The sequence below is a fragment of the Aristolochia californica genome, unplaced genomic scaffold (genome assembly GCF_029961685.1).
Source record: "Aristolochia californica isolate CCGP_79_NKW_82.1479 unplaced genomic scaffold, dmAriCali1.0.hap1 SCAF_13, whole genome shotgun sequence".
Classification (NCBI taxonomy): Eukaryota; Viridiplantae; Streptophyta; class Magnoliopsida; order Piperales; family Aristolochiaceae; genus Aristolochia; species Aristolochia californica.
The window spans coordinates 11,223,642-11,249,052 of record NW_027181804.1 but is presented as its reverse complement, the minus strand read 5'-3'; the positions used below and the strand labels follow the sequence as shown (position 1 = coordinate 11,249,052).

The 25,411-nt window shown below is 38.7% G+C and overlaps 1 protein-coding gene across 1 annotated transcript; it reads right to left on the bottom strand.

The window, feature by feature from the left end:
* Nucleotides 1-3,427: 3,427 nt before the first annotated feature.
* On the bottom strand, nucleotides 3,428-5,199 carry LOC137948954 (protein POLYCHOME-like). Its single transcript, XM_068795186.1, has 3 exons — nucleotides 5,074-5,199; nucleotides 4,731-4,994; nucleotides 3,428-4,163 (listed from the first exon to the last, which is right to left on the bottom strand). Exons 2-3 carry the CDS (start codon nucleotides 4,986-4,988, stop codon nucleotides 3,792-3,794), a joined length of 630 nt encoding a protein of 209 aa, XP_068651287.1. The 5' UTR covers nucleotides 4,989-4,994; nucleotides 5,074-5,199; the 3' UTR covers nucleotides 3,428-3,791.
* Between the last annotated feature and the right edge of the window lie 20,212 nt (nucleotides 5,200-25,411).

The following is a 25,411-nucleotide window of genomic DNA, read 5'->3' as shown; positions in this document are numbered from 1 at the left end:
ATAATTGCTTGGCACTTTACTAGTAAATGTCTTTCAAGGTAATCTTTGTAACACCATTTTTTCATATTTATTCAATTAAAATTTTATTTTCTATGGAGTTTACATCTACATATTTTGTTCAATCAGTAAATCACTTAATAAATAATTTAAATATTAAAAAATAGAAAATTTATGTATTAATTATTTCCATTTCTGTCATGCATATGTTACGGTCCTGGATCTGACACGTGAGGAAGACGATGACGATGAATAGGAATGGGATGATTGAGCTTTGAAGGAAGCTCGACCTGGATCTCAAAGAGAGAATCCGACCTGTGTACTCTAAGCATACTCTAAATTAACTTCAATACTCAATGCTTGTGTTTCTCATTACTCTTACCCCTTAAATAGGGTTAACTCGGTTAGGGTTTACAATAAAATATTCTAAAAATACCCCTATAAATAAAATATTAAAAAATACCCCTATAAATAAATTATTCCTAAAATACCCCTGTAACCTAAAACTGAAAAAAAACAAAGTAAATTAAAGAAAAAAACCAAAATAATAATGTTATTGCGTACATAACATTACACCCCCTTGGAAGACGAGCTTGTCCTCAAGCTCGGAAGCAGTGTTTGCGCAAGTGTCAACTGCGGTATCGAAGAGCCTCAAGCCAACGAAAGATTTTTTTTTTTTTCGAGTTGACCCGGTCCGAGTTGGCCTGGGTTGACTCGGTTCTAGAAGCCTGATCCCGCGCATGACTCAGCTTCCTACGCTGATCAAATTTTCCTAACTTAGGAAAATTTGAATCAGGAGTCATCTTCCTCCTTCGGTGGAAATTTCGCCGACGACTCTTCTGGGGAAATCGGAAATCTTCCTCATCCTCATGCCGATCCCGAACAGAGCGGCCATTGGACATTGCGGGAACCTCGGGTCCTTCCCTCATGACACCGACTAAGGTGGGCGACGGTCGTATGCCGTCCTCACGGCACCACACAGTGCAGAAATTTCGCCGACAGAGTCTCCTGCTACTCTGGCGGTGAACAATAGCCCTTGGAGGCTTCGCCGCTTGGAAATTTGCCGAGACAGAGTGCTCGCGAAAATATTTCCTGGTCGGAATGGCTGGAAAATTTTCCCTCTCCCGTTCGGAACAGAGTGTGGTTTGCCATGAGCAAGGGAGGTTTGAATTCGCGATTTCGGAAATCTCTTTTGAAAGGGCGAGCTTTCGGACTTGAGGGGGGGCCTGGAAACGGTCTTTCGTGGGTATCGCTGAAGGGATTTCATGATATCCTTCCGATTTGGGACATGTTGAGTCCCCAATTTCGGAGGTCGCCATTGCGGAATTGACGCCGGTGGTCGACGCTGGTGGAGGTGAGGGTGGATGGTGGTGCTGAGGCGTTTGGGGTGAATCTGGATTTGAGGTTTCCCCCAAATCCTCCACAGGAGTCTCGACATGTAGACGAAACGAAGCCGAAGCCTTGGCGTTACCCTTTTTCCCGTCAGAAACATTTTTTCCACGGGAGGCCTCTCTATACCTCTTCATTCGCCATAATTTCACTCCGTCGGAGATATCTTCTCCTAAGAATGCCTTTCTGTACTCCGTCGTCAACCAATATTGCACCCAGCCAGCACGCCACATCTGTATACTTTCCGGCGTGTCACCATCTTCAGCCATTTCACAGACTTGTTTGTGAATCGCCAAATATGGGTCTTCGATGGGCATCATGTTCCTGCTCTGATACTAGTAGTTACGGTCCCGGATCTGACACGTGAGGAAGACGATGACGATGAATAGGAATGGGATGATTGAGCTTTGAAGGAAGCTCGACCTGGATCTCAAAGGGAGAATCCGACCTGTTTACTCTAAGCTTACTCTAAATTAACTTCAATACTCAATGCGTGTGTTTCTCATTACTCTTACCCCTTAAATAGGGTTCACCTAGTTAGGGTTTACAATAAAATATTTTCCTATAAATAAAATATTTCTAAAATACCCTGCCACCTAAAACTGAAATAAAATAAAGTAAATTAAAGAAAAAAACTAAAATAATAATGTTATTGCATGCATAACATTTAATGTTATAATTTTCGGGAAAGCCTAGGATCTCATTGTCGTAATTTTTTTTTAAAATCCCTCTTTCTTCCTCCTCGCCATCGTCAGTCTGTCGAGTCTCCCCTCATTTCTTTCTTCCTTCTCTCCGGTGAGCCGCTCTCTTTGAAAGCATTAAGAAATTTTGCTTTTTCCATCAACTCCACGACCTCTTTCTCCTCTCATTACTTCCTCCTCTGCTGTGAGACGCTCTCTTAAGAAGCTACAAATATGACTTCCATGAACCCCACGGTCTCTTTTGTCCCCTGACTGGTACCTGCCCGCCTCTGAGTTCAATTATCCTTAATAGGAAAATCTGTCTTCACTGCTTCCTATCTTTTTCTCTCCCCTCGTTTCTTTCTTCCTTCTCTCCAGTGAACCACTCTATCAAAGTTAAAGTGAATTACTTTTTTAGTTTTTTTTTTTTTTTTTTGTGTTAGTGTACTCAATGGAAAACAAATATTTCCCTCATTTATTAATAAAATAAGATAGATTTTTAAATAGAATACTTAAACTTATACTTTGATCAAATTCTTATCTCAATTATCACTCTTAAATTAGTAATTTAATATATATTAAAAATCATAAAAATAATAAATAAATAAGGTATTTTATTAATAAAATAATATAAGTATTTTCATTAAAATCCAACTGAATTAATTTTGTCTTAGTGTCAAGCATCAAAAGAATTGACCAGTGAAAGTGAATTCATTGGTCTCATGGAAAACTTTCACTCGTTTTTTTCACTAGTGAAAGTGAATTGCATTTGTAATTCATTTTCACTCCCCACTTAAATGCACTAACGATTTTTGAAGTACTTTCCCTAGTGAAAAAAAATATATTTCAGTGGCCCAAAAAGAAGCAACGCATTAATCCTAAGCGGATGAGAGGGATGCGGTACTTGTTTCCTTGCTGCCGATCAATGGGAATCAGCCCCATCGTCGCACAGATCAATGGCGAATAAATCTGTCGTCTGGTCAGCTTTTTAAGTATAGCTTTATATTCGTGGAGAATATGCGCAGAGTCACTTGACATTTTTAAAGCTTAATATTTTATCTCGCCTCACTTCAATCCATTACTTTGATCACCTCATCGCCCATTTTTGTATGGCAGACAGAAATTAAATTAGAGAAAATTTTACATTTACTTTTACTCAAAAATGGCCTTTTTAAGGAAGAAGAGAACCTGATTATTTCATATTTTATATCATTGATTTACTTATTTAATAAGGTATTTTCATAGTTTTTCATTGTGAATGAGGTTGAAAGAGAAACAAGAAACTACCTCAGTGATCCAAATCATTCTCAATACCAGCAATTCTAAAGTTCATTCGCTGATACTGAACTAGAACAGAAAAGAGGAAAAGGAAGAATTTCATTTCAATTCATTGAATGTGGGAGGGATGTTTACTAGGGTAGGGGTTGGGTCCTTTCCTTCACAAGTGACAAACCATCTATGACTGTACAGGGGGCTAAAAACACAGATCAAACTTCATCCTACACTAGGGGGGCTCTAACAGGTAAACAAAAACCTAAAATGAAACAGAAAAGAATGTCGGCAGCAAAACTGATTTTGCTTGGAATTTATACACAGATACAGGTATTAAGCTGGTCTGGATTCTGTACGCAGAGGGCCAGAAAAAAATATCATCAGAAGATGATCACCTATTTCTCCTTTCCAAAAAAATGACTGTGAAATCCTAACTGAAACGAACTGTTTCTCTTATCTCATAGACATAAGCCTGCTCTTCTCAGGCTTCTTCTTGACCTCCATCCCTTTCATCTTCTTCTCCAAATTCTCCATTAGTATTCGTTCTAGTTCTTCCCAATCCGATAATTTCTTCCCGACAAGCTTGCCAGAGGCCGAGGTGGAAACTGGAGTAGAGACTTCCTTCTGCGGTTCAGTTGTGAAATGGGAGGAGTAATCTGAAACAATGGAGAGAGAACCATGAGTGGGTGATGGGAATTGATCAAAACTGCTCGGTTCCTGACTTGAGGGGCTGGAGAGGAGTAAAGGTGTTCGGGGGGAGAGCAGGCGGTTTCGTCTTCGAATCTCTGCTATGGCTCTCTCCCTCTCTCTCCTTAACTCAATGGCCTGAAAACAGAAGAAGACACGGATCTTGATTACAAAGTTAGGGCAGAAATAAACAGAAAACCAGGCTGGATATCTGATTCACGAGTCTTTCTTGAAAAAAGATAACGCATCATGGTTTCTTCCTGGAAGGAATAATAAAGAACTGAAATATTAAAAACCAGACAAACGAAAGAGAATCCTTTAATCAGTCAAGTTTACAGATTAGTCGATTGAACAAATAAAATCTTCACATGCAAGCCGAATAAAAGACATGGATTTTTTAAGAGAACATAAATCTTCTCTGATTACACGACCAAAGCAAGTCTGATCATCAATTCTTGAAATAATGAGCAATCCAAAACCGCTAGAAGATTGCAGAAACCTCGTATACAAAGTTGAGCAAAACGATCCAAAGATCGACCGAGCTCGAGAAATGCCCCATGGAGGATCACCAGAAAACCAGCAGAAGTAAAACAAAGAGAGCTCCGCACGAAACTGAAGATGACTCGTGACAAAGAAATCCGAATTACATCACGAATTCTTCATTTCCACAACAGAAAACAAAAAAAAGACGCCTGCTAGACTTACATTGACAATAGCAGTAATGTCGCGGAGGGGGGTCCGAGGGTACCACCTCGGCAACGGGCTTCCACTGGACGGACCCCGCAGGCGGCTGCGCGACCTCTGCGGCGCAGCATTCTCGTTGTTAACAGACGCACTACCATCGAACCTTACTTGATTCCCATTTCTCGGTCTCTCCGTCAAGTAAAACCCGGTTCCGTTTCCAAATCCCAGCACTGAACCTCCGGGCCCTCGCCCTGGCAGCCTATCTGTGGCATCCGGCATTTTCACCTGCAAAAGTTTGAAATCCTCACCAAAATCCAAGGTGAAAGAAGAGATGGAAAGAACAAGAGAAACTTCAAATCGTTACATTAGGATTGCAACAGACGGCAATCTCGAACCCACTTCTTCTTCTTCTTGGAATGGCACGGAGAATGGAGGCGGTTTTGGCTGAAAATGTATCTGCGACAGAGTGAGGGAGGGAGGGAGAGGGAGATGCTGTTATAAAGGAGGGCGGGATGGGACATGCGGTAGACCGTTGGACTTTCACCTTATAACTGAGTCGGTTTCGGCTCCCAAGAATTTCAAATTCTTGAAACGAAATCACAAAATCACCCTCGGAAGCCGTTAGAATGAAAATGCCCTTCACTTGTAATCGGTAGATTAAGTTGTAAATATTTGAGAGAGAAGAAGCTTTTTGGTGTTTTAGGACAGAGAGCATCATGGCATAGTTAGTATGCAAGGTTAAGATTTTTTTTTTTCTTTTCTTTTCTTTTCCGTAACAAACACAAGAAAATTGAATTTTCCTTAATACAAATGCTAAGAATCTCGTGATAGTTCTGCAAGATGCAATAAGTTTTCCCCATTCAAATATGTACCATAGCCATTGACGATAAATCTCTATAAATTTTGTGCACCCTTCTTGGAGAAACCTGATATACAAAACAATAAGCATCTTTGTGTTGGACACATCAAAAAAATTATCACAGCACAATCATCTGAAGCTCCATGGCAATACATTTGAATAGACAAAACAAATCCCATAAAATAGATAAACCTTCCAGAGAGTGAAAACCAATATATATGACGTTAAAGTTGTCTTCCTTGCATAATCATTCAAAGAAATATGTACAAGCCTCAAGGGCACATCTATATAAATCATTGAGGTTGTTTTTTAGGCAAGAATATATGGTTCTCCTTCTATTTTTTTAATTTTTTTTGTTCTCTTTTAGCTTCATCTGGCCACTTGAGACTAACCAAAGATATCCTCAACTGTCAGTATATATATATATATATATATATATATATACAGAAAGAGCCTCTTTGGTGGAGGTCAGTTCTCAACCAAAATCTTTGATCTTAATAAGAATGATTTTACAGTTACCTAGACACTTTTCCCGATACTAAATTCCCAAGAACAATCAGGTTAACATGTGGAGACCAATGGACTCTTGGCCGTGCACAACATCATGCAATTGACATAAGCTCTCAATATTCTATATCAAATCCATAGAGGCATTAAGGTATTAGGCAAATTATCACACTTATTCTCTAGCAGCACTCCGCAATAACATAATTGCTTTACAAATTATGAATGTGCTGCATTAGGCAAATCATCACACTCATTATCCAGCAGCCAAATACAGGACGGGAAGCACACACCCTCCAATAACATAATTGCTTTAAAAAGTATGAATGTATTGCTAGAAAGAAAGGCAAGGGAGATTTCCTAGTAGGATCAACAGGGTGCTTGAGATAAGCACTCTATGCTTGGATCATGACATGGTTCAACAATCCTATATAGTTGTTCGTAACTAGAAACTTGGTAGCTATGAAGAGAGGCAAACACAAGCAATAAAACCAACAGAACAATGTGACTACTAAAAGTGCCAAAGGCCTTCTGCCAATATTGGAGAGCAATGAAGCAACAGTTGGAGCATAATGTTTGCAAACAAAAATATTTGACTAAATATTGGACCCTTATTGAATTTCCATAGAACAAATTAGAGTTATCAATTTCCATAAAACTTGCTCAAAGAATGATTAAAATTTGCTAAGAAGGGCAAATTACAAGCTATACGCAGATTCTGGCACTATTTGGAGTCTCATATCAACAATACAATAGCAGCTGAGCCAGAATGAGAGGACTTCAAGATTTAAAATTGAACTTTAAATATGCAAATATGACAGAATCAGAGACAAATAAAGACTGCCAGCACTAGTATTCTGCTATCCTTCACACAATATCCATTCCCCAAAAGCCAGTCAAGTAAAAGTTATTCATGACCACTGGGCAAGATGACTTCAACATCCATGCACTAGAGCAGGTAAAAAACTAACACCAAATACTAGCAATTCAAAGAATAAAAAAAGTGATCAGGAAACTCTTGATTCTATTACAAGGAACAAGAAAGTGTAGTCTTCAGCTTGACACTGTTGTTGTAAAATATCGACCTACTCTCATTTTAGGTGGTTGATGTCAAAGCAACAAACGAACTATCAAGGTAGAGGCCAAAATAATAAACGTGTTAAGAATCTAGTCAAGAAAGGCAGTGAGAAACGTTTGGAGGTTTAAAACATTATGAAGCACAAAAGAGCATATGTAATATCTTATCTGGGATTGTTTCATTTGATTTTCTTCTCATTGACAAATTCATGAGTTTAGAGGACGCCAGCACCATCTTTTTTATTGAGAATTCCTATATTAATTCTGTGCATTCATCATCCTGGAGTCTAATAAGCCTCGCATGTATCTTAATATTCCAAATTTTTTATGTGCTTCTAATATGCAAAATAATAAGTAGAAAAACTACTGTGCAGTGAAAAATGAAAACACGCCATAAGGAGTCTACTTTGTGTTTACATTAGTCTTTCTGCCTGTCCCCGCACTTGAAACTTGATAAATGTTCAGACACTGGAGTTTCTGATAAATTTCGGTCCAAGTATTTATGAATAATTCCTGTTTTAACATTCTTTTTAATAAATTCAGCCTCCAAATCCAACCACTCTGTCATTCAGTTCAACAAACGAAAAAGAAATAATAAGACTTACACCTATGGAAGTTCAGAATCACAAATTTAAAAGTTAGTAACCTTCAAATGAGCATTGTATCGCTTCCCTGCCCTCCACCGCCGAATCTTACCATCATTCATTGTTCTAAATCGTACTTAAAAGATCTGACCAGAGAAGCTCAACTCTATGAATATGAAGAGAAGATTTGATTTTGTGAAGCATTCGACGGAGAGCAAAAAGTTTGCGAAAACTTACGAATAAGATTTCATTTTAATCTTCTTCAACTTGGACGTAACCGGCGTAACCGCGGTCCTCTTCTTCTCCTTGGTTGAAAAGCCGCGGCTTTGAATCATCTGAATGTCATCATAGTTCAATCAAATTCATACAAACAAAAGTAGAAGAAACCAGAAACCAGTGTTTCTATAGCCAAGTTACATTTCCTTACCGTGAAATGATGAAATGGGTGTTGAGACCAGAATGACCGCAGCTGATTATTTTCTTCGAGAGCAGTGTAGGAACCAGCGTTCAAGATGTGTTTGCTTATGGATAAAGAGAGTTGTGGAGAAGACGGAACAAAAGAAAAGAGAAGACGACGGGAAGAGGATTGGAACGACTAATCTCCATGGCTGAAAAGATAAAAGGGGCAACGCAGCTTGGCGTTCCATTTCTGCATCATTTTCTTCTTCCTTATTCGTCCTCATGAATGGCGTTGTTCCTCTGTCTGTTTCAGGTCTGGGCGGCTCTACTCTGCATCAGAGAGTCAAATTTCGCCCAACATCACGGGCATCTTCGACGTTTGACAGTACATGGATCCACTGTGACCGCTGATCTCCATGGGCTATTTTCCCTGTGTTAGTTTCGTGAAAAAATGCTTAGATTTATTTATTAACGTAAAGTTTTATCAAATTATCCAATAAATAAATAAATTTATAACAAAGTTTTAAATTACGTATAGGAGGGGTCAGAGCACTTGGGGCAAAGGAAAATGGAAAGTGAAATTGGAAATGCAAGTGAATGAACTAGTAAAAGTGAAATGAAAAGTTAATCATTTTTTTTGTGTTATTGTGCTCAATAGAAAGTACTTTCTTGTCTTAGTACCCAAAATGAAAAATATAGTGAAAATAAGAGGTTTTATTTTTTCCTATGACTTTATAAGACCCCACCATTACTGTAGCTGGATTTTGCATGCATCGATGGAGCCTCTAGATTCTAAAGCACTATATTTTATTCAATACTACAAGTCTTTGTTCATTCTCTGGCAAGCAATTTCGACAACAAATACCGATCAAGAAGTTAGATTAGTTCATTAGTGGGTTTCATTTTATAAATTCAATGCAACTCCTAATAGTAAAGAGAATGTTCATTACTCTTCTCTTTTGTTGGTTTCTATTGAATGGCAATGGAACTGCTCAATAAAGAATAATATGATAGACTTTTGCTACTGTGGAATTGTCTAACTATTGTTCTTCTCTAGTAAGCATTCAAAGCTTGACCAACTGTTTCTCGAGAAATTTCTTCTTGCTTACTCCTGATTGAGATGAGTGGAAATATTTTTTGTCCTAGGATTAAACCTATGACAATTTGAGTTAACTTCATAGGAATCTGAAACAAATAATTAACAAAATACAGAGAAGAAGGAAGCCTAGAAAGCACTTTCAAAGAACCGTGGCATCTCCGATAGTGGAAAGATGGTCAAATGTAATAACATATGATACTACCCAGCAACGATCAATCAAGATGGTCTGCAACTCAAACATTGTTTACAAAAATTACAAGGAAAATAAAGTAACTTTTGCCAACAATAACGACAAATAATACATTCATAAAAGGAGAGTACAATCCCCAATTCTTCCGCCAAACTAGGAAGAAGAAGGCATAGAAGCCTGAGTGAGAGGGCACTTGCTGGGGTCGACAACCACCGAATACATTCCACTAGGGCTGCCTTCCTAGTCCATGAACAAATCATTCATCTTCCTCACCGCCGCATGCGCCAGCACAATCATAACTGCTACAAGGAGGGAAACCAAAATTTCAATAGTGGCTTGTGTGAGGAGCAACGCAACAAGGGTAACGATGGCCAGCACAACGAGCACAACTCGGTCACTGATGGTTCGGTTCACGATCACCTGTGGTTTCTCACAGAGGAAGTAAAGGAAAAGCCAAGCAGCCATCGAGATCATGAAAACAATCAGAGAAATGGGGTGCAACACCAAGCTAAGAAAAACCAGTAGAAGCATGAAAATAGTATAATTCGTATGAAACTAAGCCAGATTGGTCCAAACTCTGGAAACGGCTTCGCCGACGCTAGAGGGAATCCCACAAACATGGAGATGAATCATTTCCTTCCACAGTAGTCGACAGAGCCAACAGAGAATGAGAGACGAGAGAGATGAGGGTTGGGAAGCAAAAAGCATCGAGAGAGAGGAGGATGCAAGGAGTGTCGAGAGAGAGGAGGACGCAAAGAGCATCTAGTGAGTGAGTGAAAGTGAATGAACTGACTTCACCCTTGGAATTCACTTTCACTAGTTTTACACTGGAGTGAGTGAAAATGAATGAATTGGTTCATTCACTTTCACTTTCCCTCATGTGTGCACACTGATGATTTTGGGTAAGTAAGAGTGAATTCGAATTCACTTTCATTTCCCTCAGGGTGCACTAACAAGCCCATAAGAGAAATTTCATTTTTAAGAATAAAAGTTCAAAAGAGATGCTCAATTTCTCATTCATTTCTTCCTCTCTTTTATCTCTATTATCATGTATTTATCTAATATCTTAAAATTTTAATCAGTATAGTTAGATATGTTAGGAATTAGACACCCTAATTTCAAACTAACGAGAGCAATAATAATAAACGCAGAAGAAGGGAAAAACAAGCACGGAAAAGCACAACAAGATTTATGCAGGTTCACCTCAAGGTAAGACTACGTCTTATCTTCCACCACTGCAGTAATCCACTACGAAGATGAAATAGTTTACAAGAGAAATTTTACACTTACATGTGTTTCTCTCTAATCTCTTGGGTTACAACTCGAGATGTTCCTCGGATTAAGATCATAAAAAACACTAATAACAATACCCCCCCCCCCCCCCCCCCCCCCCCCCTCCAATGTAAAGAGAAATCTAGGGCAACCGCATTACGAGAGTCCCCCCCCCCCCCCCCCCCCCCCCCCCCCCCCCCCCCCATTTAAAGAGAAATCTAGGGCAACCGCATTACGAGAGTGAAATTCCCAAACTGCCCTTCATGAAACAACAATCAATATATCATGGATCAGATGGGGGATCCGCCCCCGTACTCCTGCTGGGAAGGGGGCTTCCCACCCCTAACCCCGCGATGACCTAAGCTTAAGGCGCTAATTAGGCTCTACAACTTAACAATCTCCCATTTGGAGACTAATCAATCATCAATATCTCGTCTACAGCGGCAACAACTTCTCAATCCTCATAACGAAGTCCAACTGAAGTTGAACACAACTTCAGTTTCTTGATCATAACAGTCTTCATTAACATATCAGCCGGATTCTAACTCCCTTGAATCTTCAAGTGATAAGACTCCATCCTCCAAAGCCGATCTGATGAAGTGATAACGCACCTATATGTGCTTTGTTCTGGCATGATAAACAAGATTCTTTGCTAAATAAATAGCACTCTCACTATCACACTACAACACATTCTTCCCATGCTTGAGACCTAATTTTTCACAAAAATACTGCAATTATACCATCTCTTTGCTGGCTTCGGACACGATGACATATTTTGCCTCAGTGGTGGAATGAACAACTATCTTCTACAACTTAGAGACCCAACTAACTGGTTTACCACCAATGTGTATACATATCCAGTGGTACTCTTCCTCCTATCAATATCTCTAGTCATGTCAGCATCTACATAACCTTGAAATTCCAAGTTTGACTTTCTGAAACATAAGGCTGAGTTTGCAATGCTTCTCAAATGCCTGAGAATCCACTTCAGTGCTTCCCAATGTTGTTTACCTGGATTACTCATATATTTGCTCACAACTCCCACTGCATGAGTTGTGTTTGGTTTAGTGCACACCATGGCATATATGAGATTGCAATAGCAGAAGCATAAGGAACATTGGCCATGTTGGCTCGCACCTGCTCTGTAGAAGGTGACTATTCCTTAGAGAGCCTAAAGTGACTAGCCAAAGGAGTACTCACTAGTTTTACATCATTCATGTTGAATCTACTCAACACCTTCTTCACATATTCTTCTTGTGATAGTTTCAAGACATCAATGTCTCTAGTAATCCTCATCCCAAGGATTTGTTTTGCAAGACCCAAATCCTTCATTGCAAACTTCTTGGACATCTCCCTTTTCAACTTATCTATTTCCTATTTGCAAGCACCTGCTATCAACATGTCATCAACATATAGCAATAGAATGATGTAGGAGTCATCAAGCTTTTTCACATAACATCAATGATCTGCCTGGCACCTCAAGAAACCATTAATACTCATAAAGGTGTCAAACTTCTTATACCATTTTCTTGGAGCTTGTTTAAGACCATACAAACTCTTTTGAAGTTTGCACACCATTTTCTCCTTTCCTTGTGCTTTAAAACCCTATGGCTGCATCATGTAAATTTTTTCCTCTAAACAACCGTGAAGAAAGGTTGTCTTTACATCCAACTGCTCTAAATAAAAGTTTTCATTTGCCACTAGTCCAAGCATTGTTCTAATAATAGTCAATTTCAATACTAGGGAGAAAATCTTAGTGTAGTCAATGCCTTTTTTTTGTTGAAAGCCTTTTACCACCGGTCTTGCCTTGCACCACTTGTTGTCATCATGTTCATATTTTATTCGGTACACCCATTTATTTTGCAAAGCCTTCTTATCTTTTGGTAACTCTATCAACTGCCATGTCTGATTGGATAACAGTGAATCCATCTCATCCTTCATGGCCAACTCCCACTTGGTTGATTCATCAACCTTCACAGCTTCCTAACAACTCTTTGGTTCACCTTTATTAGTCAAAAGAATATAATTCAGTGTAGGGCAGTACCTCTGTGGTGGTCTGCTAGTTCTGGCAGATTTTCTAAATTCAGTCACACAAATGTTCTGATTTACTTTTGGGGGTATGCTTTCCTAATCTTCCTGAGCAATATTATCCATCTCAATAATTGGAAGATCTCTCAACTGAATCACTTTAAACTTCTTAGCTTCACTGCTTGTGCGCTCAGAATCTGTTCTCAACCTATCTTTATACAAGACACCTTCATTGAAGATGACGTCCTTGCTCCTGATAACCTTTCAACTTTGGTCATCCCAGAAGTGATAACCAAACTCGGTACCACCATAGACAATAAAGAAACATATTTTAGATTTAGCATCAAGTTTACTTCTAGCAAAAGAATCAATATAAATATAAGAAACACAACTAAACACTTTTAAGAAAGAAAGGTTTATCTCTTTGTTGCTCCAAACCTCTTCTGGTATTTTGCAATCCAATGGTGGTGAGGGACCTCTATTGATCAAATACGTGGCAGTGCTAATAGCCTTAGACCAGAACATCTTTGGCAATCCCTCATGTAATCTTATGCTCCTAGCATACTTTTCAAAGTTTTGTTCATCTTCTCAGCCATACCATTCTGTTGAGGTTTTCCAGGTATGGTCTTCTTCATCTTGATTCCATTATCAGCACAATATCACTTGAAATCATTATCTATGTATTCTCCTCCATTATCTGACTACAAACACTTCACCTTCAAATCAATCTCATTCTCAACCATTGCCCTCCATCTCTTGAAGGTATCAAAGACATTAGATTTCTTTTTAAGAAAATAAACCCATAACTTTCTGCTTACATCATCAATAAATGTCACATACTAGTTAGAACCACCAAGGGAGGTAACATTTGAAGGGCCCCACACATCTATGTGAACCAACTCCAACTTTGTTATTTTTTGCTCATTTTCAGCCCTAGAAAAGTTAACCCTTTTCTACTTGCCAAAGATACAACCTTCTCACAAACTATTATTTATTGTTTTCAACCCTAGTAGCTTCCCTTTGGACTAAAGCATTTTCATTCCCTTCTCACTCATGTGACCGAGCCTATAATGTCACAAATCAGAATCAATAACAGCATCAACAACTGCAAGCATGTCTCTACAATTGGAAGTGATGTCCAAAGTTCCAATTTTAACTCCTCGAGCAACAACCATGACTCCCTTAGTGACTTTCCAGGAAACACCATTAAAAGTCACATTATGACCTTCATCATCAAGCAACCCTATTGAGATTAGAATACGCATAAGTTTTGGTACATGTCTCACCTTGTGAATTTTTCAAACTGTCTTGTTTGACATCCTCAAACTAACATTACCAATACTGACAATATCCAAAGGTTCTCCATCAGCAAGATACACCTTCCCATGATCTCCAACAACATAATTCTCCATGATCTCACAATGTGCGGTGGTGTGAAAAGAAGCTCCTGAATCTAACACCCAAGAGTCAATAGAGCTATCAACCGACAAGAGTAAAGCATCTTGTACCTCTTTAGTTTCCACATTTGTAGCATCATTTTTCTTTTCATCCTTCTTCGATGCTCTGTAGTTCTTCTTTACGGACCAAACTTGCCACAATTCCAGCATTCCATATTCCTTCCAAATTTGAATTTGATTCTACCATTCCTTGACTTCCTTGTACCATTACCCTTGTTGGAATTCCTCTCGAAGTTCCTACCCCTAGTATCGTCACTTCGGGCAGAATTAGATGTCAACGATTGTCCGGAGTCCTTTCTACGAACTTCCTACGTGAGAATGGTATCCCAAACATCATTAAAGATCAACTTCCCATTGCCTACAGAGTTGCTGACTGCAACCCTCATAAGCTCCCAGCAATTTGGTAGAGACTCCAAAAGAATTAAAGCACAAACCTCATCATCAAATTTAATTTGAACAGATGTCAATTGATTGACGATCGTGCTAAACTGATTCAAATGCGAGCAATTGATGCATTTTTTGTCATCTCTAAATTGAAGAGTCTTTTCATGAGATGTATCTTATTATTTGTGGAAGACTTCTCATACATATCAGACAAAATCTTCATCATTCCCACTGTGGTTTTCTATGACGTCACATTGTGAGCAACGTTCTTTGACAGTTTTAACTAGATTACTCCAACACTTGTCTATCGAAAAGATTACACTCATCATCTTTCGTACCTTCTGGTTTCATATCTAGAAGTGGTGCGTGTAGCTTTTTACAGTACATATAATCTTCAATCTGCATCCTCCAGAACGTAAAATCCATACCATCGAATTTGTTGATTGCAAGTGTCGATCCTTCCCCACCAGCCATTGCTCTCAATACAAAAACAAGACTCCGATACTCGTAATTAGGAATTAGATGCCTAATTTTAATCTTACGAGAGCAATAATAATAATTCGGAAAAAGGGAAAAGCACGCACAATAAAACACAACAAGATTTATACAGGTTCGCCTCAAGGTGAGACTACGTCCTCTCTTCCGCATGCTGCAGTAATTCACTATAAAGATGAAATAGTTATAAGAGAAATCATACACTTATAGGTGTTTCTCTCTAACCACTCGGGCCGCAACTCGAGATGGTCCATGGATTAAGATCATAAAAACCCTAATAGCAGTGCCCCCCAATTTAAAGATAAAGCTAAGGCAACCGCATTACAAGAGTGAAACTCCCAAACTACTCTTAATGAAACAACAGTCAATATATTGTGGATTGGACAGGGGCTCCACCCCTGCACCCTCGCTGGGAGAGGGGCTTCCCGTCCCCTTCCAACCCCTATGATAACCTTACTGCGAAATTCAATCCGAGACCAACTCAGTGTAAGGCGTTAATTAGGCTCCATAACCTAACATGTGAATCAATGAAAAAGGAGCAACACTTTTAAGTTCAGGATGAGGAGAGTATGTGGTCCTTTGGTGTTTGCTCAGTTAACACACTTCACAATTTAAACTTGACATATCCTTAAAGGTAGGAAAAAGAAGATGAAGAGATTGTGTGGATGGATGTCCTAACCGATTGTGTCATAGACTTGTCTCGATATGCTTGGTTGAGACAACATTTATTTGAGGCACGTCAAGGTAGTAGAGCCTTCCTTGTTCATGGCCTCCACCAATCACCTGCTTCATTATAAGATCCAGAAACACACAGAAAGTGGGTGAGAAGGTAATGGAGCAATTGAAATGTTGTGTAAGTGTTGAATTTAGGATCCCTTTTCCATAATTCCGAGCAAGAGAAAGAAAAAAGAAAAGATAAAAGAGAGATGGCGCCAAGCAAAGAGAGAGAGAGAGAGAGAGATTAACTCAAGAAGGAGATGTATAACTTGATTAATTCTGAATTACAACACCTCTGTTTATAGTAGAGGAAGAGATAGAGTCCTTATATAATTAGCCTTGTTGAATTTATGAAAAAGTGAAATACTCCATTGACATCAATAACTTGTTGTAATCCGAGCACATGAACCTCTATTTATAATAGAGGAAGGTAGTAGAGTCTAATTACAATAAATCCCAATTACACCCAAACTCTAACACTTAAGGTAAGTTAGAACATAATTAGGTAACTCAATATTGATAAAAGACAAATATAACTTAAACTAAAACTCTTCTTGGTCGTGACCCTAAGATTAAGATACTTTTGTGAGTCCTTCTTGATCTTCCAACTGATGTGATAAGGATGCCAACTCTTGGTAATCATTGTGGGTCCTACTTCTTATGGGCTTGGGTCCATCTTGTGGGCCTTCCTTGGTCATGTGTCCCATCTTATAATAATCTTACATATGTGGGCCTTCCTTGGTCGTTTGGGCTTGATCTTATCTTCCAACACTCCCCCTCAAGTTGGGGGTGAGAGAACAACATGAATTTCCAACTTACTACAAATGATGTATAATTTTTTTTTGTATAAAATAGCACATCTTTCAATATGCCTTCATCTTCCAACATTTCCCCTCACATTGTTGCGTCCTTCCATGAGGCTCTATGGCATTATAAGTGAGAGTAAAAATCACTCCTAGCCGGTAAGCCACTGCTTCATACTCTAGTCTTAATGCCGGATGTAGGGCACACTCCATTGCTATCGGTAGTGTGTTTATCGGCATTGCTCTGAAGTGTCCACCATCGTGTCCCTCCACAGGACAACGACTCTCAAGTGATAGAAGACAAAAGCCATTACAAGGGGGGGGGGGGGGGGGGGGGGGGGGGGGGGGGGGATAACATAGATGTAATCATAAGTTCCTCTGTCATGGACTTCCAACCACAAATAATTTTCATCTTTTTTACGGGGATGAAGTTCCTCTGTCATGGACTTCCAGCCATAAATAATTTTCATCTTTATGACGGGGATGAAGTTCCTCCGTTGTGGACTCCCAACCACAAACAGTTTTGATCTTTTTTACGGGGTAAAATAAATGATGACATGAGGCCACCTCTTATTCGATAATAATGTCCCCAAAGAGACATAATAGCTGCAGCTGAATATAACACGACCATCTTCCAACACATATAACACGAACCAAATAGTAAACTTTGTCAAAGAACCCATGAAATAATCCGATATAAAAATTTCTTCTTTTATCACAAGCTTCATCTTTTGTGCTCACCCTTTCTTGAATATTTTGGTCACATAAACTTATCTACAACATAAGGAATAAAATACATCTTTCTTGTTCTTGTTCTACTTCTCCCCCTCAAGCTGGGAGGTAATTGCAGTGATCCCAGCTTGAACCAAATATCATAGAAGTAGCAATAGTCCAAAATAACAGAGATTTGTAAATAAGCCCTCAAACCAGGGAGAAGTGAGATATTTTTTTGATATATCAACTTAAACAGTGACACAAAACAATCGGCATAAATTCGAATTTTCCTATACAACAGGATACTAGCATGACCTTTGATTCTTCCAATTCAAATATATCTTTCAATATAGATCAGATTGACATGAATTTTTTTCCTTATGAAACTAGACTTAAATAACTTTCATCCAAGTATGAATTAACTTCATTAAATATAATTATCATAAGATAAATAATCTGATAGTTTTCAGTCTCTGTCATCTGATTGAACTAAGTTTTGTTTCTCCTATTTTCCAGAACGACCATTGACTCTTCCAAGATCAATATCTCCTTATAAAAAAATCATACAGAGAATTGGTTGAATTGGTAAGAAAATAGACTTACATATATTTTGTTTGATATATAATTCTCGATATAAAGTCTCTTAATTGATAGCATAAAATACCTCGGAAATTGATGCTTTCTGCTGCAGCTCAAACCTCTTTTTTAATCTGACCTTTTTTGCAAATATTGATTTCTCTTTGTAGATAACTCAGATAAAAAATTGGTTGAATAGGTAAAAGAATAGATTTACAGATATTTATTTTTATATATATTTATTCATATAAATTCTAGTTCTTGATTGCAAAAAATACCTCGGAATCTGAAGATTGCTGTTGTGGTCGAACCATTTTTCAAACTGACCTTCGCTCTGAAATATAGATATCTCTCTATCGATGATTCCGATTGGAACAAATCATTCTTCTTTGGAAATTAGACTCAGATATCTTTCCGTTAATATATATTTTTCAATATGAAAAACTATGTATAGAGGTGAAAATCGCAAAGAAAACTATGGGTGTAGGGACTGAAAAAACAAAACTACGAACCTAGACCTAGGGTTTAGAGAAAAGGATCACATTATGGAAATACTTCATTGACATTAATAACTTGTTGTAATCAGAGTACATGAACCTCTATTTATAATAGAGGAAGGTAGTAGAGTCCAATTACAATAAATCCCAATTACACCCAAACTCTAACACTTAAGGTAAGTCCTAACATAATTAGGTAACTCAATATTGATAAAAGACAAATATAACTTAAACTAAAACTCTTCTTGGTCATGACCCTAAGATAAAGATATTTTTGTGAGTCCTTCTTGATCTTCCAATTGATGTGATAAGGATGCCATCTCTTGGTAATCATTGTGGGTCCTACTTCTTATGGGCTTGAGCCCATTTTGTGGGCCTTCCTTGGTTGTTTGGGCTTGATCTTATGTTCCAACAAGCCTTTCAATCTCCTAATTACATTCCAACTCTAACTCTCTAAGATAAGTCTATTCAAAATAATCTACTAGAAGACTAATATGAGTTGAACTAGAACTCTTTCTTTAATCACGTGAATATAAGGGAGGAGGCCAGCTCGTGCCCTTATCCTTGTGGATCCCTCATGATCTTCCAACTTATCTTGATAAGGTTGCCAGCTCGTGAGATATTTGTGGGTCCCACTTGATCTTCAAGTCTTCTAACTCAATTCAGCTTGTGCTTCTTAACTCCTTAACTCGTGCTAGCTTGGGTGAGGATTCTTCTTGGTGTCCCAGTCCTCATGGTGGGTCCCACCAACTTGAGCACCATGGTGGGTCCCACATTGTAACACTCTCCCTCAAGTTGGGGGTGAGAAGACATCATAAATCCCCAACTTGCTGCATATGGTAGACATAATCTTGTGAGTGACCGGCTTGATGAGAATATCTGCAACTTGACTTTGTGATGATATATGCTTTAGAGATAAGAAACCTGCTTGGAACTTTTCTCGTATAAAATGGTAGTCCACTTCAATATGCTTTGTTCTTTCATGGAAGGCTGGATTCGATGTAATGTGTATTGCTGCTTGATTATCACAGTATAGTTCTATCGGAGCTTCTTTGTAGAATCCCAATTCAGTGAGAAGAGATCTTATCCATAGGAGTTCACTAACAGTGTGTGCCATGGCTCTGTATTTTGCTTCTGCACTAGACCATGCTACTACATTTTGCTTCTTGCTTTTCCATGTAACCAAATTCCCTCCAATCATCTTACAAAATCCCGAAGTTGATTTTCTGTCATCCGGGGATTCGACCCAGTTTACATATGAGAATCCTTCGATGTTGAAGATACCATGGTTTTTATAGAGAAGTCCTCTTCCTGGAGCTCCTTTCAGATATTTTAGTATCCTTTCAAGTGCTTGTCAATGTCTAAGTTGTGGCTTTTTCATGTATTGACTTACCACACTTACTGCATATGAAATATTCGGCCTTGATACATACAGGTAAATAAGTCTTCCCACTAGTCTTTGATTTTTTCCAATATCTACATCTTCTCCAGTGCCTCCACATAATTTTGTATTTGAGTCCATAGGAATGTCTGCTGGTTTGCATCCCATCATTCATGTCTCCTCTAGTAGATCAAGGGCATACTTCCTTAGGATAGCACAATCCCATGTCTGGATTGTAATACTTCAATACCCAAAAAATATTTGAGTAGTCTAAGATCCTTCTTCTTGAATTCAACACATATTTTTTCCTTTGTTTTATGGATGCCCTCGGAATCACTACCAGTTAAATTAATATCACCAACATATACAGCCAGAATCACCTTTCCTCTCAGTGTATTTTCAATAAATACTGAGTGATCTCCAAAGAATCTGTAAAAGCTGGCCCATATGAGGGCTTGACTAAATTTCTCAAAACATGCCCGAGGGTACTGCTTTAGACCATATACTGAACCGAGTCAACCCAAGCCAACACGGACCAGGCCAACTAAAAAAAAATAAAAAAAAGCTCCAATTTTGGGCGTCCAGAGGGTGGGCATAGCTATCGTGGATGCTACTTGGGCACAGGTGGAGACGTCGGCATACTGACCCTACTTTTGAGCTTGAGGACAAGGTATTGATCTGCTTCGTAAATTCAGTTGGAGCTTGATTAGCTGCCTGGATTGATGTTCTCTGTTCGTCGTGATCTCTGGTTTTTTTGCGCCGTGGAAAGAAGACACTGTTGGAAAATTTGATTTTCCTTAGAAAAAAATTAATGTGGTGCAGGTTCAGCGCCTAACGCAACCCAACAACCCAGCACTATATCAATTTTATTACTATATTAAACTTCATATTTAAGTCTCTGGTAAATAAAATATAATTAAAGTATGCATTTGATTAATTAATTACTTTTAATTTCGTGAAAATATATTATTAATTAATACCATGTAAAAAATCTATCTTATGTTATTAATATAATAATTTTTTATTCATTAATCATATTTATTTTTTATTTACTCTATTGTATTAGTGATTTAATAGTGGTAATTAAAATATTGTTAACTCAAACACTTGGTTTAATTAACTCATTTTTATAATTAATAAAATCAATGGTTTTAACTTTCGAAGATGAAGATGAAGATGAAGACGAATTTGTCCACACTAACACCCTATTTCGAAGATTTCGAACATGAACTTGTCCACACTAACACCCATTTCGAAGATGAAGATCATGTAGATGGATGAGATGAAGATGAAGATGAAGATCAAATTTCCAGTTTGTTGACTAACCCCCCCTTAGGTGGCATACTGACTCCCCCTCAACCACATACCCAGGTGGTTGTTGCATATAAATTTCTTCTTTAATATCACTATTAAGAAATGCATTTTTCACATCATGTTGATATATCGGCCATGATGAATTGGCCGCCAAAGATAATAATATACGTACCAAGTTCATTTTCGCCACTGGAGATAAGGTTTCTTCATAATCAATTGCATAACACTGAGTATAAACTTTGGCAACTAGTCAAGCCTTCAGACGTGCAATTGACCCATCCAGATTATATTTGACAGTATAAACCCACTTGCAACCAACGGGTTTTTTATGTGTTGGAAGAGGAACCAGTTACCATGTATGATTGTCATTAAGTGCCTTCATTTCTTCATCCATTGTTGCCTTCTACCCTAGATGTTGTAGAGCCTCCTAATAGGACTATGGAACAGATATGGAGGAAATAGAAGAAAGACACTGACAACATAAAGGTGAGAGGCGATGATAAGACACAAAATTTGAAATGGGATGAGAAATAGAAGGTCTAGTGCATGATCTAGGTTCTTTCCTTATAGATATAGGACGAGTATCATATTGAAGGCCAAAAATAACTAGTGATGAACGACTTACCTCTGTTGGATCTGTTAACGTGGTAGGTGTGGTGTCGGCCACTTGTTCTGGGAGTTGAATAATCTTTGTATCATGAGGCACAGTTGGTCGAGGAGAACCTGGTACTAAGGACAGACCAGGAGGAGCACTATTAGAATAGAATGAGGAGTCTTAAAAAAATGTTACATCCCTGGATTAAATAAACGTTGATGAGTGGGACTATAACAAACATAACCCTTTTGTGTGCGAGAATATCCCAAGAAGATACACTTGTGTTATGGACTCTATAGCATCACGAGTTACCAGCAGGCGTAGGAATTAATTAATGTGATTTTCAATTTTCATGTAATTGAATTTGGTTTGGGTTGGTTTAGCATTTATTGGTTTGAACCATTGACCCAAGGGGTCTGAATTGTATTGGGCGTCCTCAACCCTATTTAAGGGTACGACTAGGTTAATGAGAGGTAGCAATTGAGTCTACTTTAGCCTAGAGTAAATTAGCTAAACAGGTCGAGAGCTCCTTCAAGCTCTCTCCCGTTTTTCCCCAATTCCTTTTCGAAATCCCCTTTCCAAAATTCTTTCTTCATCATTCCATCTTTCTACCTCAACTTCAAGCAAGGCAATGGAAGGAAGGGAAGAGAGGAGGGTGACAAGATCCATGGCTCGTGAGGATCCTAACAACGTGGTATCAGAGCCAGGTTCACCCTCGATGACTCCTCTTCTCCAGAGGATATACGTCAAGTGCTTTTAGAACTTCAACAACAATCCACTCTTCAAGGTACTGAAATTACTAACATCCACAATACATTACACACGCTGGAATCCTCTCTCTAGACAGTCATCCGCCAACTTGCTGCAATTCAATCGCCAATGCCACCACCAGCCACCACCTTTCAACCCCAGCCAGTACATCACCCACTCTTCACGCCACCACCACCCCCACCACTGCGCCAACAACCTGTTCCCATGGCTAATCACGCACAAGGATCAACTATGGTTCCCAGGTACTTTAAACTCAACTTTCCTACATATGATGGCTCTAAAGATCCTTTACTGTGGTTCACGAAATGTGAACAATTTTTCTATCATCAACAAATGGTGGATATGGACAAGATTACACTGGCCGCCTACCACCTACTCGATGAAGCACTCATGTGGTTCCATACATTTTAAAATTATTTCATGCTATGGTACTCACACAATTTGGTCAAAAAATAAAAATTCTCCAATTTGATAATGCCAAAGAATACATTTCCAAAGACCTTAACTCTTTTTGTCAAGAAAATGGCATTATCCATCAAACAGCATGCACCTACACTCCTCAACAAAATGGTGTAGCTGAACGAAAAAATCGTAATATTCTTGAGGTAGCTCGAGGTTTGTTATATGCCATGAATGTTCCATACTTTTATTGGCCCCATGCTGTCCTTACGGCTTGCTTTCTTCTACTGTTCTTGGTAATAAATCTCCCTACTCTAGATTATTATCGAATGATGATCCATTTTCATTACCGTTGAAAGTTTTTGGATGTAAATGTTTTGTTCATAACTCATTACCTAGATGAAGCAAACTTGATCCTAAATCTAACAAGTGTATTTTTTGGGATACTCTTGTGCACAAAAGGGTTATGTTTGTTATAGTCCAACTTTTCAACGTTTATTTGTGTCCAAAGATGTAACACTTTTTGAAGACTACTCATATTATTGTGATAGCGCTCCTCTTGGTCTATCCTCAGTACCAAGTTCCCCTAGACTAGTTGTGCCTTGTGATACAGAAACCATTCAACCCCCAGAGCAAGTGGCCGACTCCACACCTACCGAGTTAACAGATCCACCAGAGGTAAGTCCTTCATCTCCAGTTATTTTTGGTCCTCAATATGATACTAGCCCTATTACTATACGGAAAAAACCTCGATCATGCACTCAACCTTCAACTTCTCATCCTATTTCCAATTTTGTGACTCATCATCGCCTCTCACCTTTATGTTGTCAGTTTCTTTTTTCTATTTCCTCCATATTTTTTCCATAGTCATATCAGGAGGCTCTAAAAAATCCAGAATGGAAGGCAGCAATGGATGAAGAAATGAAGGCCCTTAATGACAATCATACTTGGTCACTGGTTCCTCTTCCCATAGATAAAAAAAACCCGTTGGTTGCAAGTGGGTTTATACTATCAAACTTAATCCGGATGGGTCCATTACATGCCTGAGGGCTCGACTGGTGGCCAAAGGTTTTACTCAGTGCTATGGAATTGATTATGAAGAAACATTCTCTCCGGTGGCAAAAATGAGCTTGGTAACCAATTCATCATGGCCAATTTATGAACTGGATGTCAAAAATGTATTTCTTAACGGTGATATTAAAGAAGAGATTTACATGCAACAACCACCTGGGTATGTGGTTGAGGGGGAGTCTGTCTGCCGCCTTAAAAAATCTCTATATGGTCTAAAGCAATCCCCTCGGGCATGGTTTGAGAAATTTAGTCAAGCCATCAGACGGGCCGATTTTCACAGATATTCTACAGATCACTCAGTATTTATTGAAAATACATCAAGAGGTAAGGTGATTCTAGTTGTATATGTTGATGATATTATTATATTTGGGAGTGATTCTGAGGGCATTCAGAAAACAAAGGAGAGAATATGTGCTGAATTCAAGATGAAGGATCTTGGATTACTCAAATATTTTTTGGGTATTTAAATATTACAATCCATTCATGGGATTGTCCTATCCCAAAGGAAGTATGCCTTTGATCTACTGGAAGAAACAGGAATGATGGGATGCAAACCAGCAGGCACTGCTATGGATGCAAATACAAAATTATGTGGAGGCACTGGAGAAAATGTAGATATTTTTAAATATCAAAGACTAGTGGGGCAACTTATTTATCTGTGTGTAACAAGGCCGGATATTTCATACGCAGTAAGTCTGGTAAGTCAATACATGCACAAGCCACAACTTAGTCATTGACAGGCACTTGAAAGAATACTACGATATCTAAAAGAAGCTCCTGGAAGGGGGTTTCTCTATAAAAACCATGGTCACTTCAACATCAAAGGATTCTCAGATGCAGACTGGGCCGGATCTTCAGATGATAGAAAATCTACTTCGGGATTTTGTACGATGGTTGGAGGGAATCTGGTTACATGGAAAAACAAAAAGCAAAATATAGTAGCACGGTCGAGTGCAGAAGCAGAATACAGGTCATGACACACACTATCAGTGAACTCATATGGATAAGATCCCTTCTCACTGAATTGGAATTCTACAAAGAAACTCCAATAAATTTGTACTGTAACAATCAAGCAGCTATACACATTACAACGAATCCAGTCTTCCATGAAAGGACAAAGCATATTGAGGTGGACTGCCATTTTATACGAGAAGAGTTCCAAGCTGGTTTCTTATCTTTGAAGCATATTTCATCACAAAATCAAGTTGTAGACATTCTCACCAAACCGGTCACTCACAAGATTATGTCTACCATATGCAGCAAGTTGGGCATTTATGATGTGTTCTTACCCCAGCTTGAGGGGGAGTGTTACAATGTGGGAACCACCATGGTGCTCGAGCTAGTGGGACCCACCATGAGGATGTGGGACATCAAGAAGAGTCCTACAGCACGTGGGACACCAAGAAGAGTCCTCACCCAAAGCAAACACGAGTTAAAGGAATCAAGAAGCACAAGCTTAATTGAGTTAGAAGACTTGAAGATCAAGTGGGACCCACAAATATCTCACTAGTTGGCA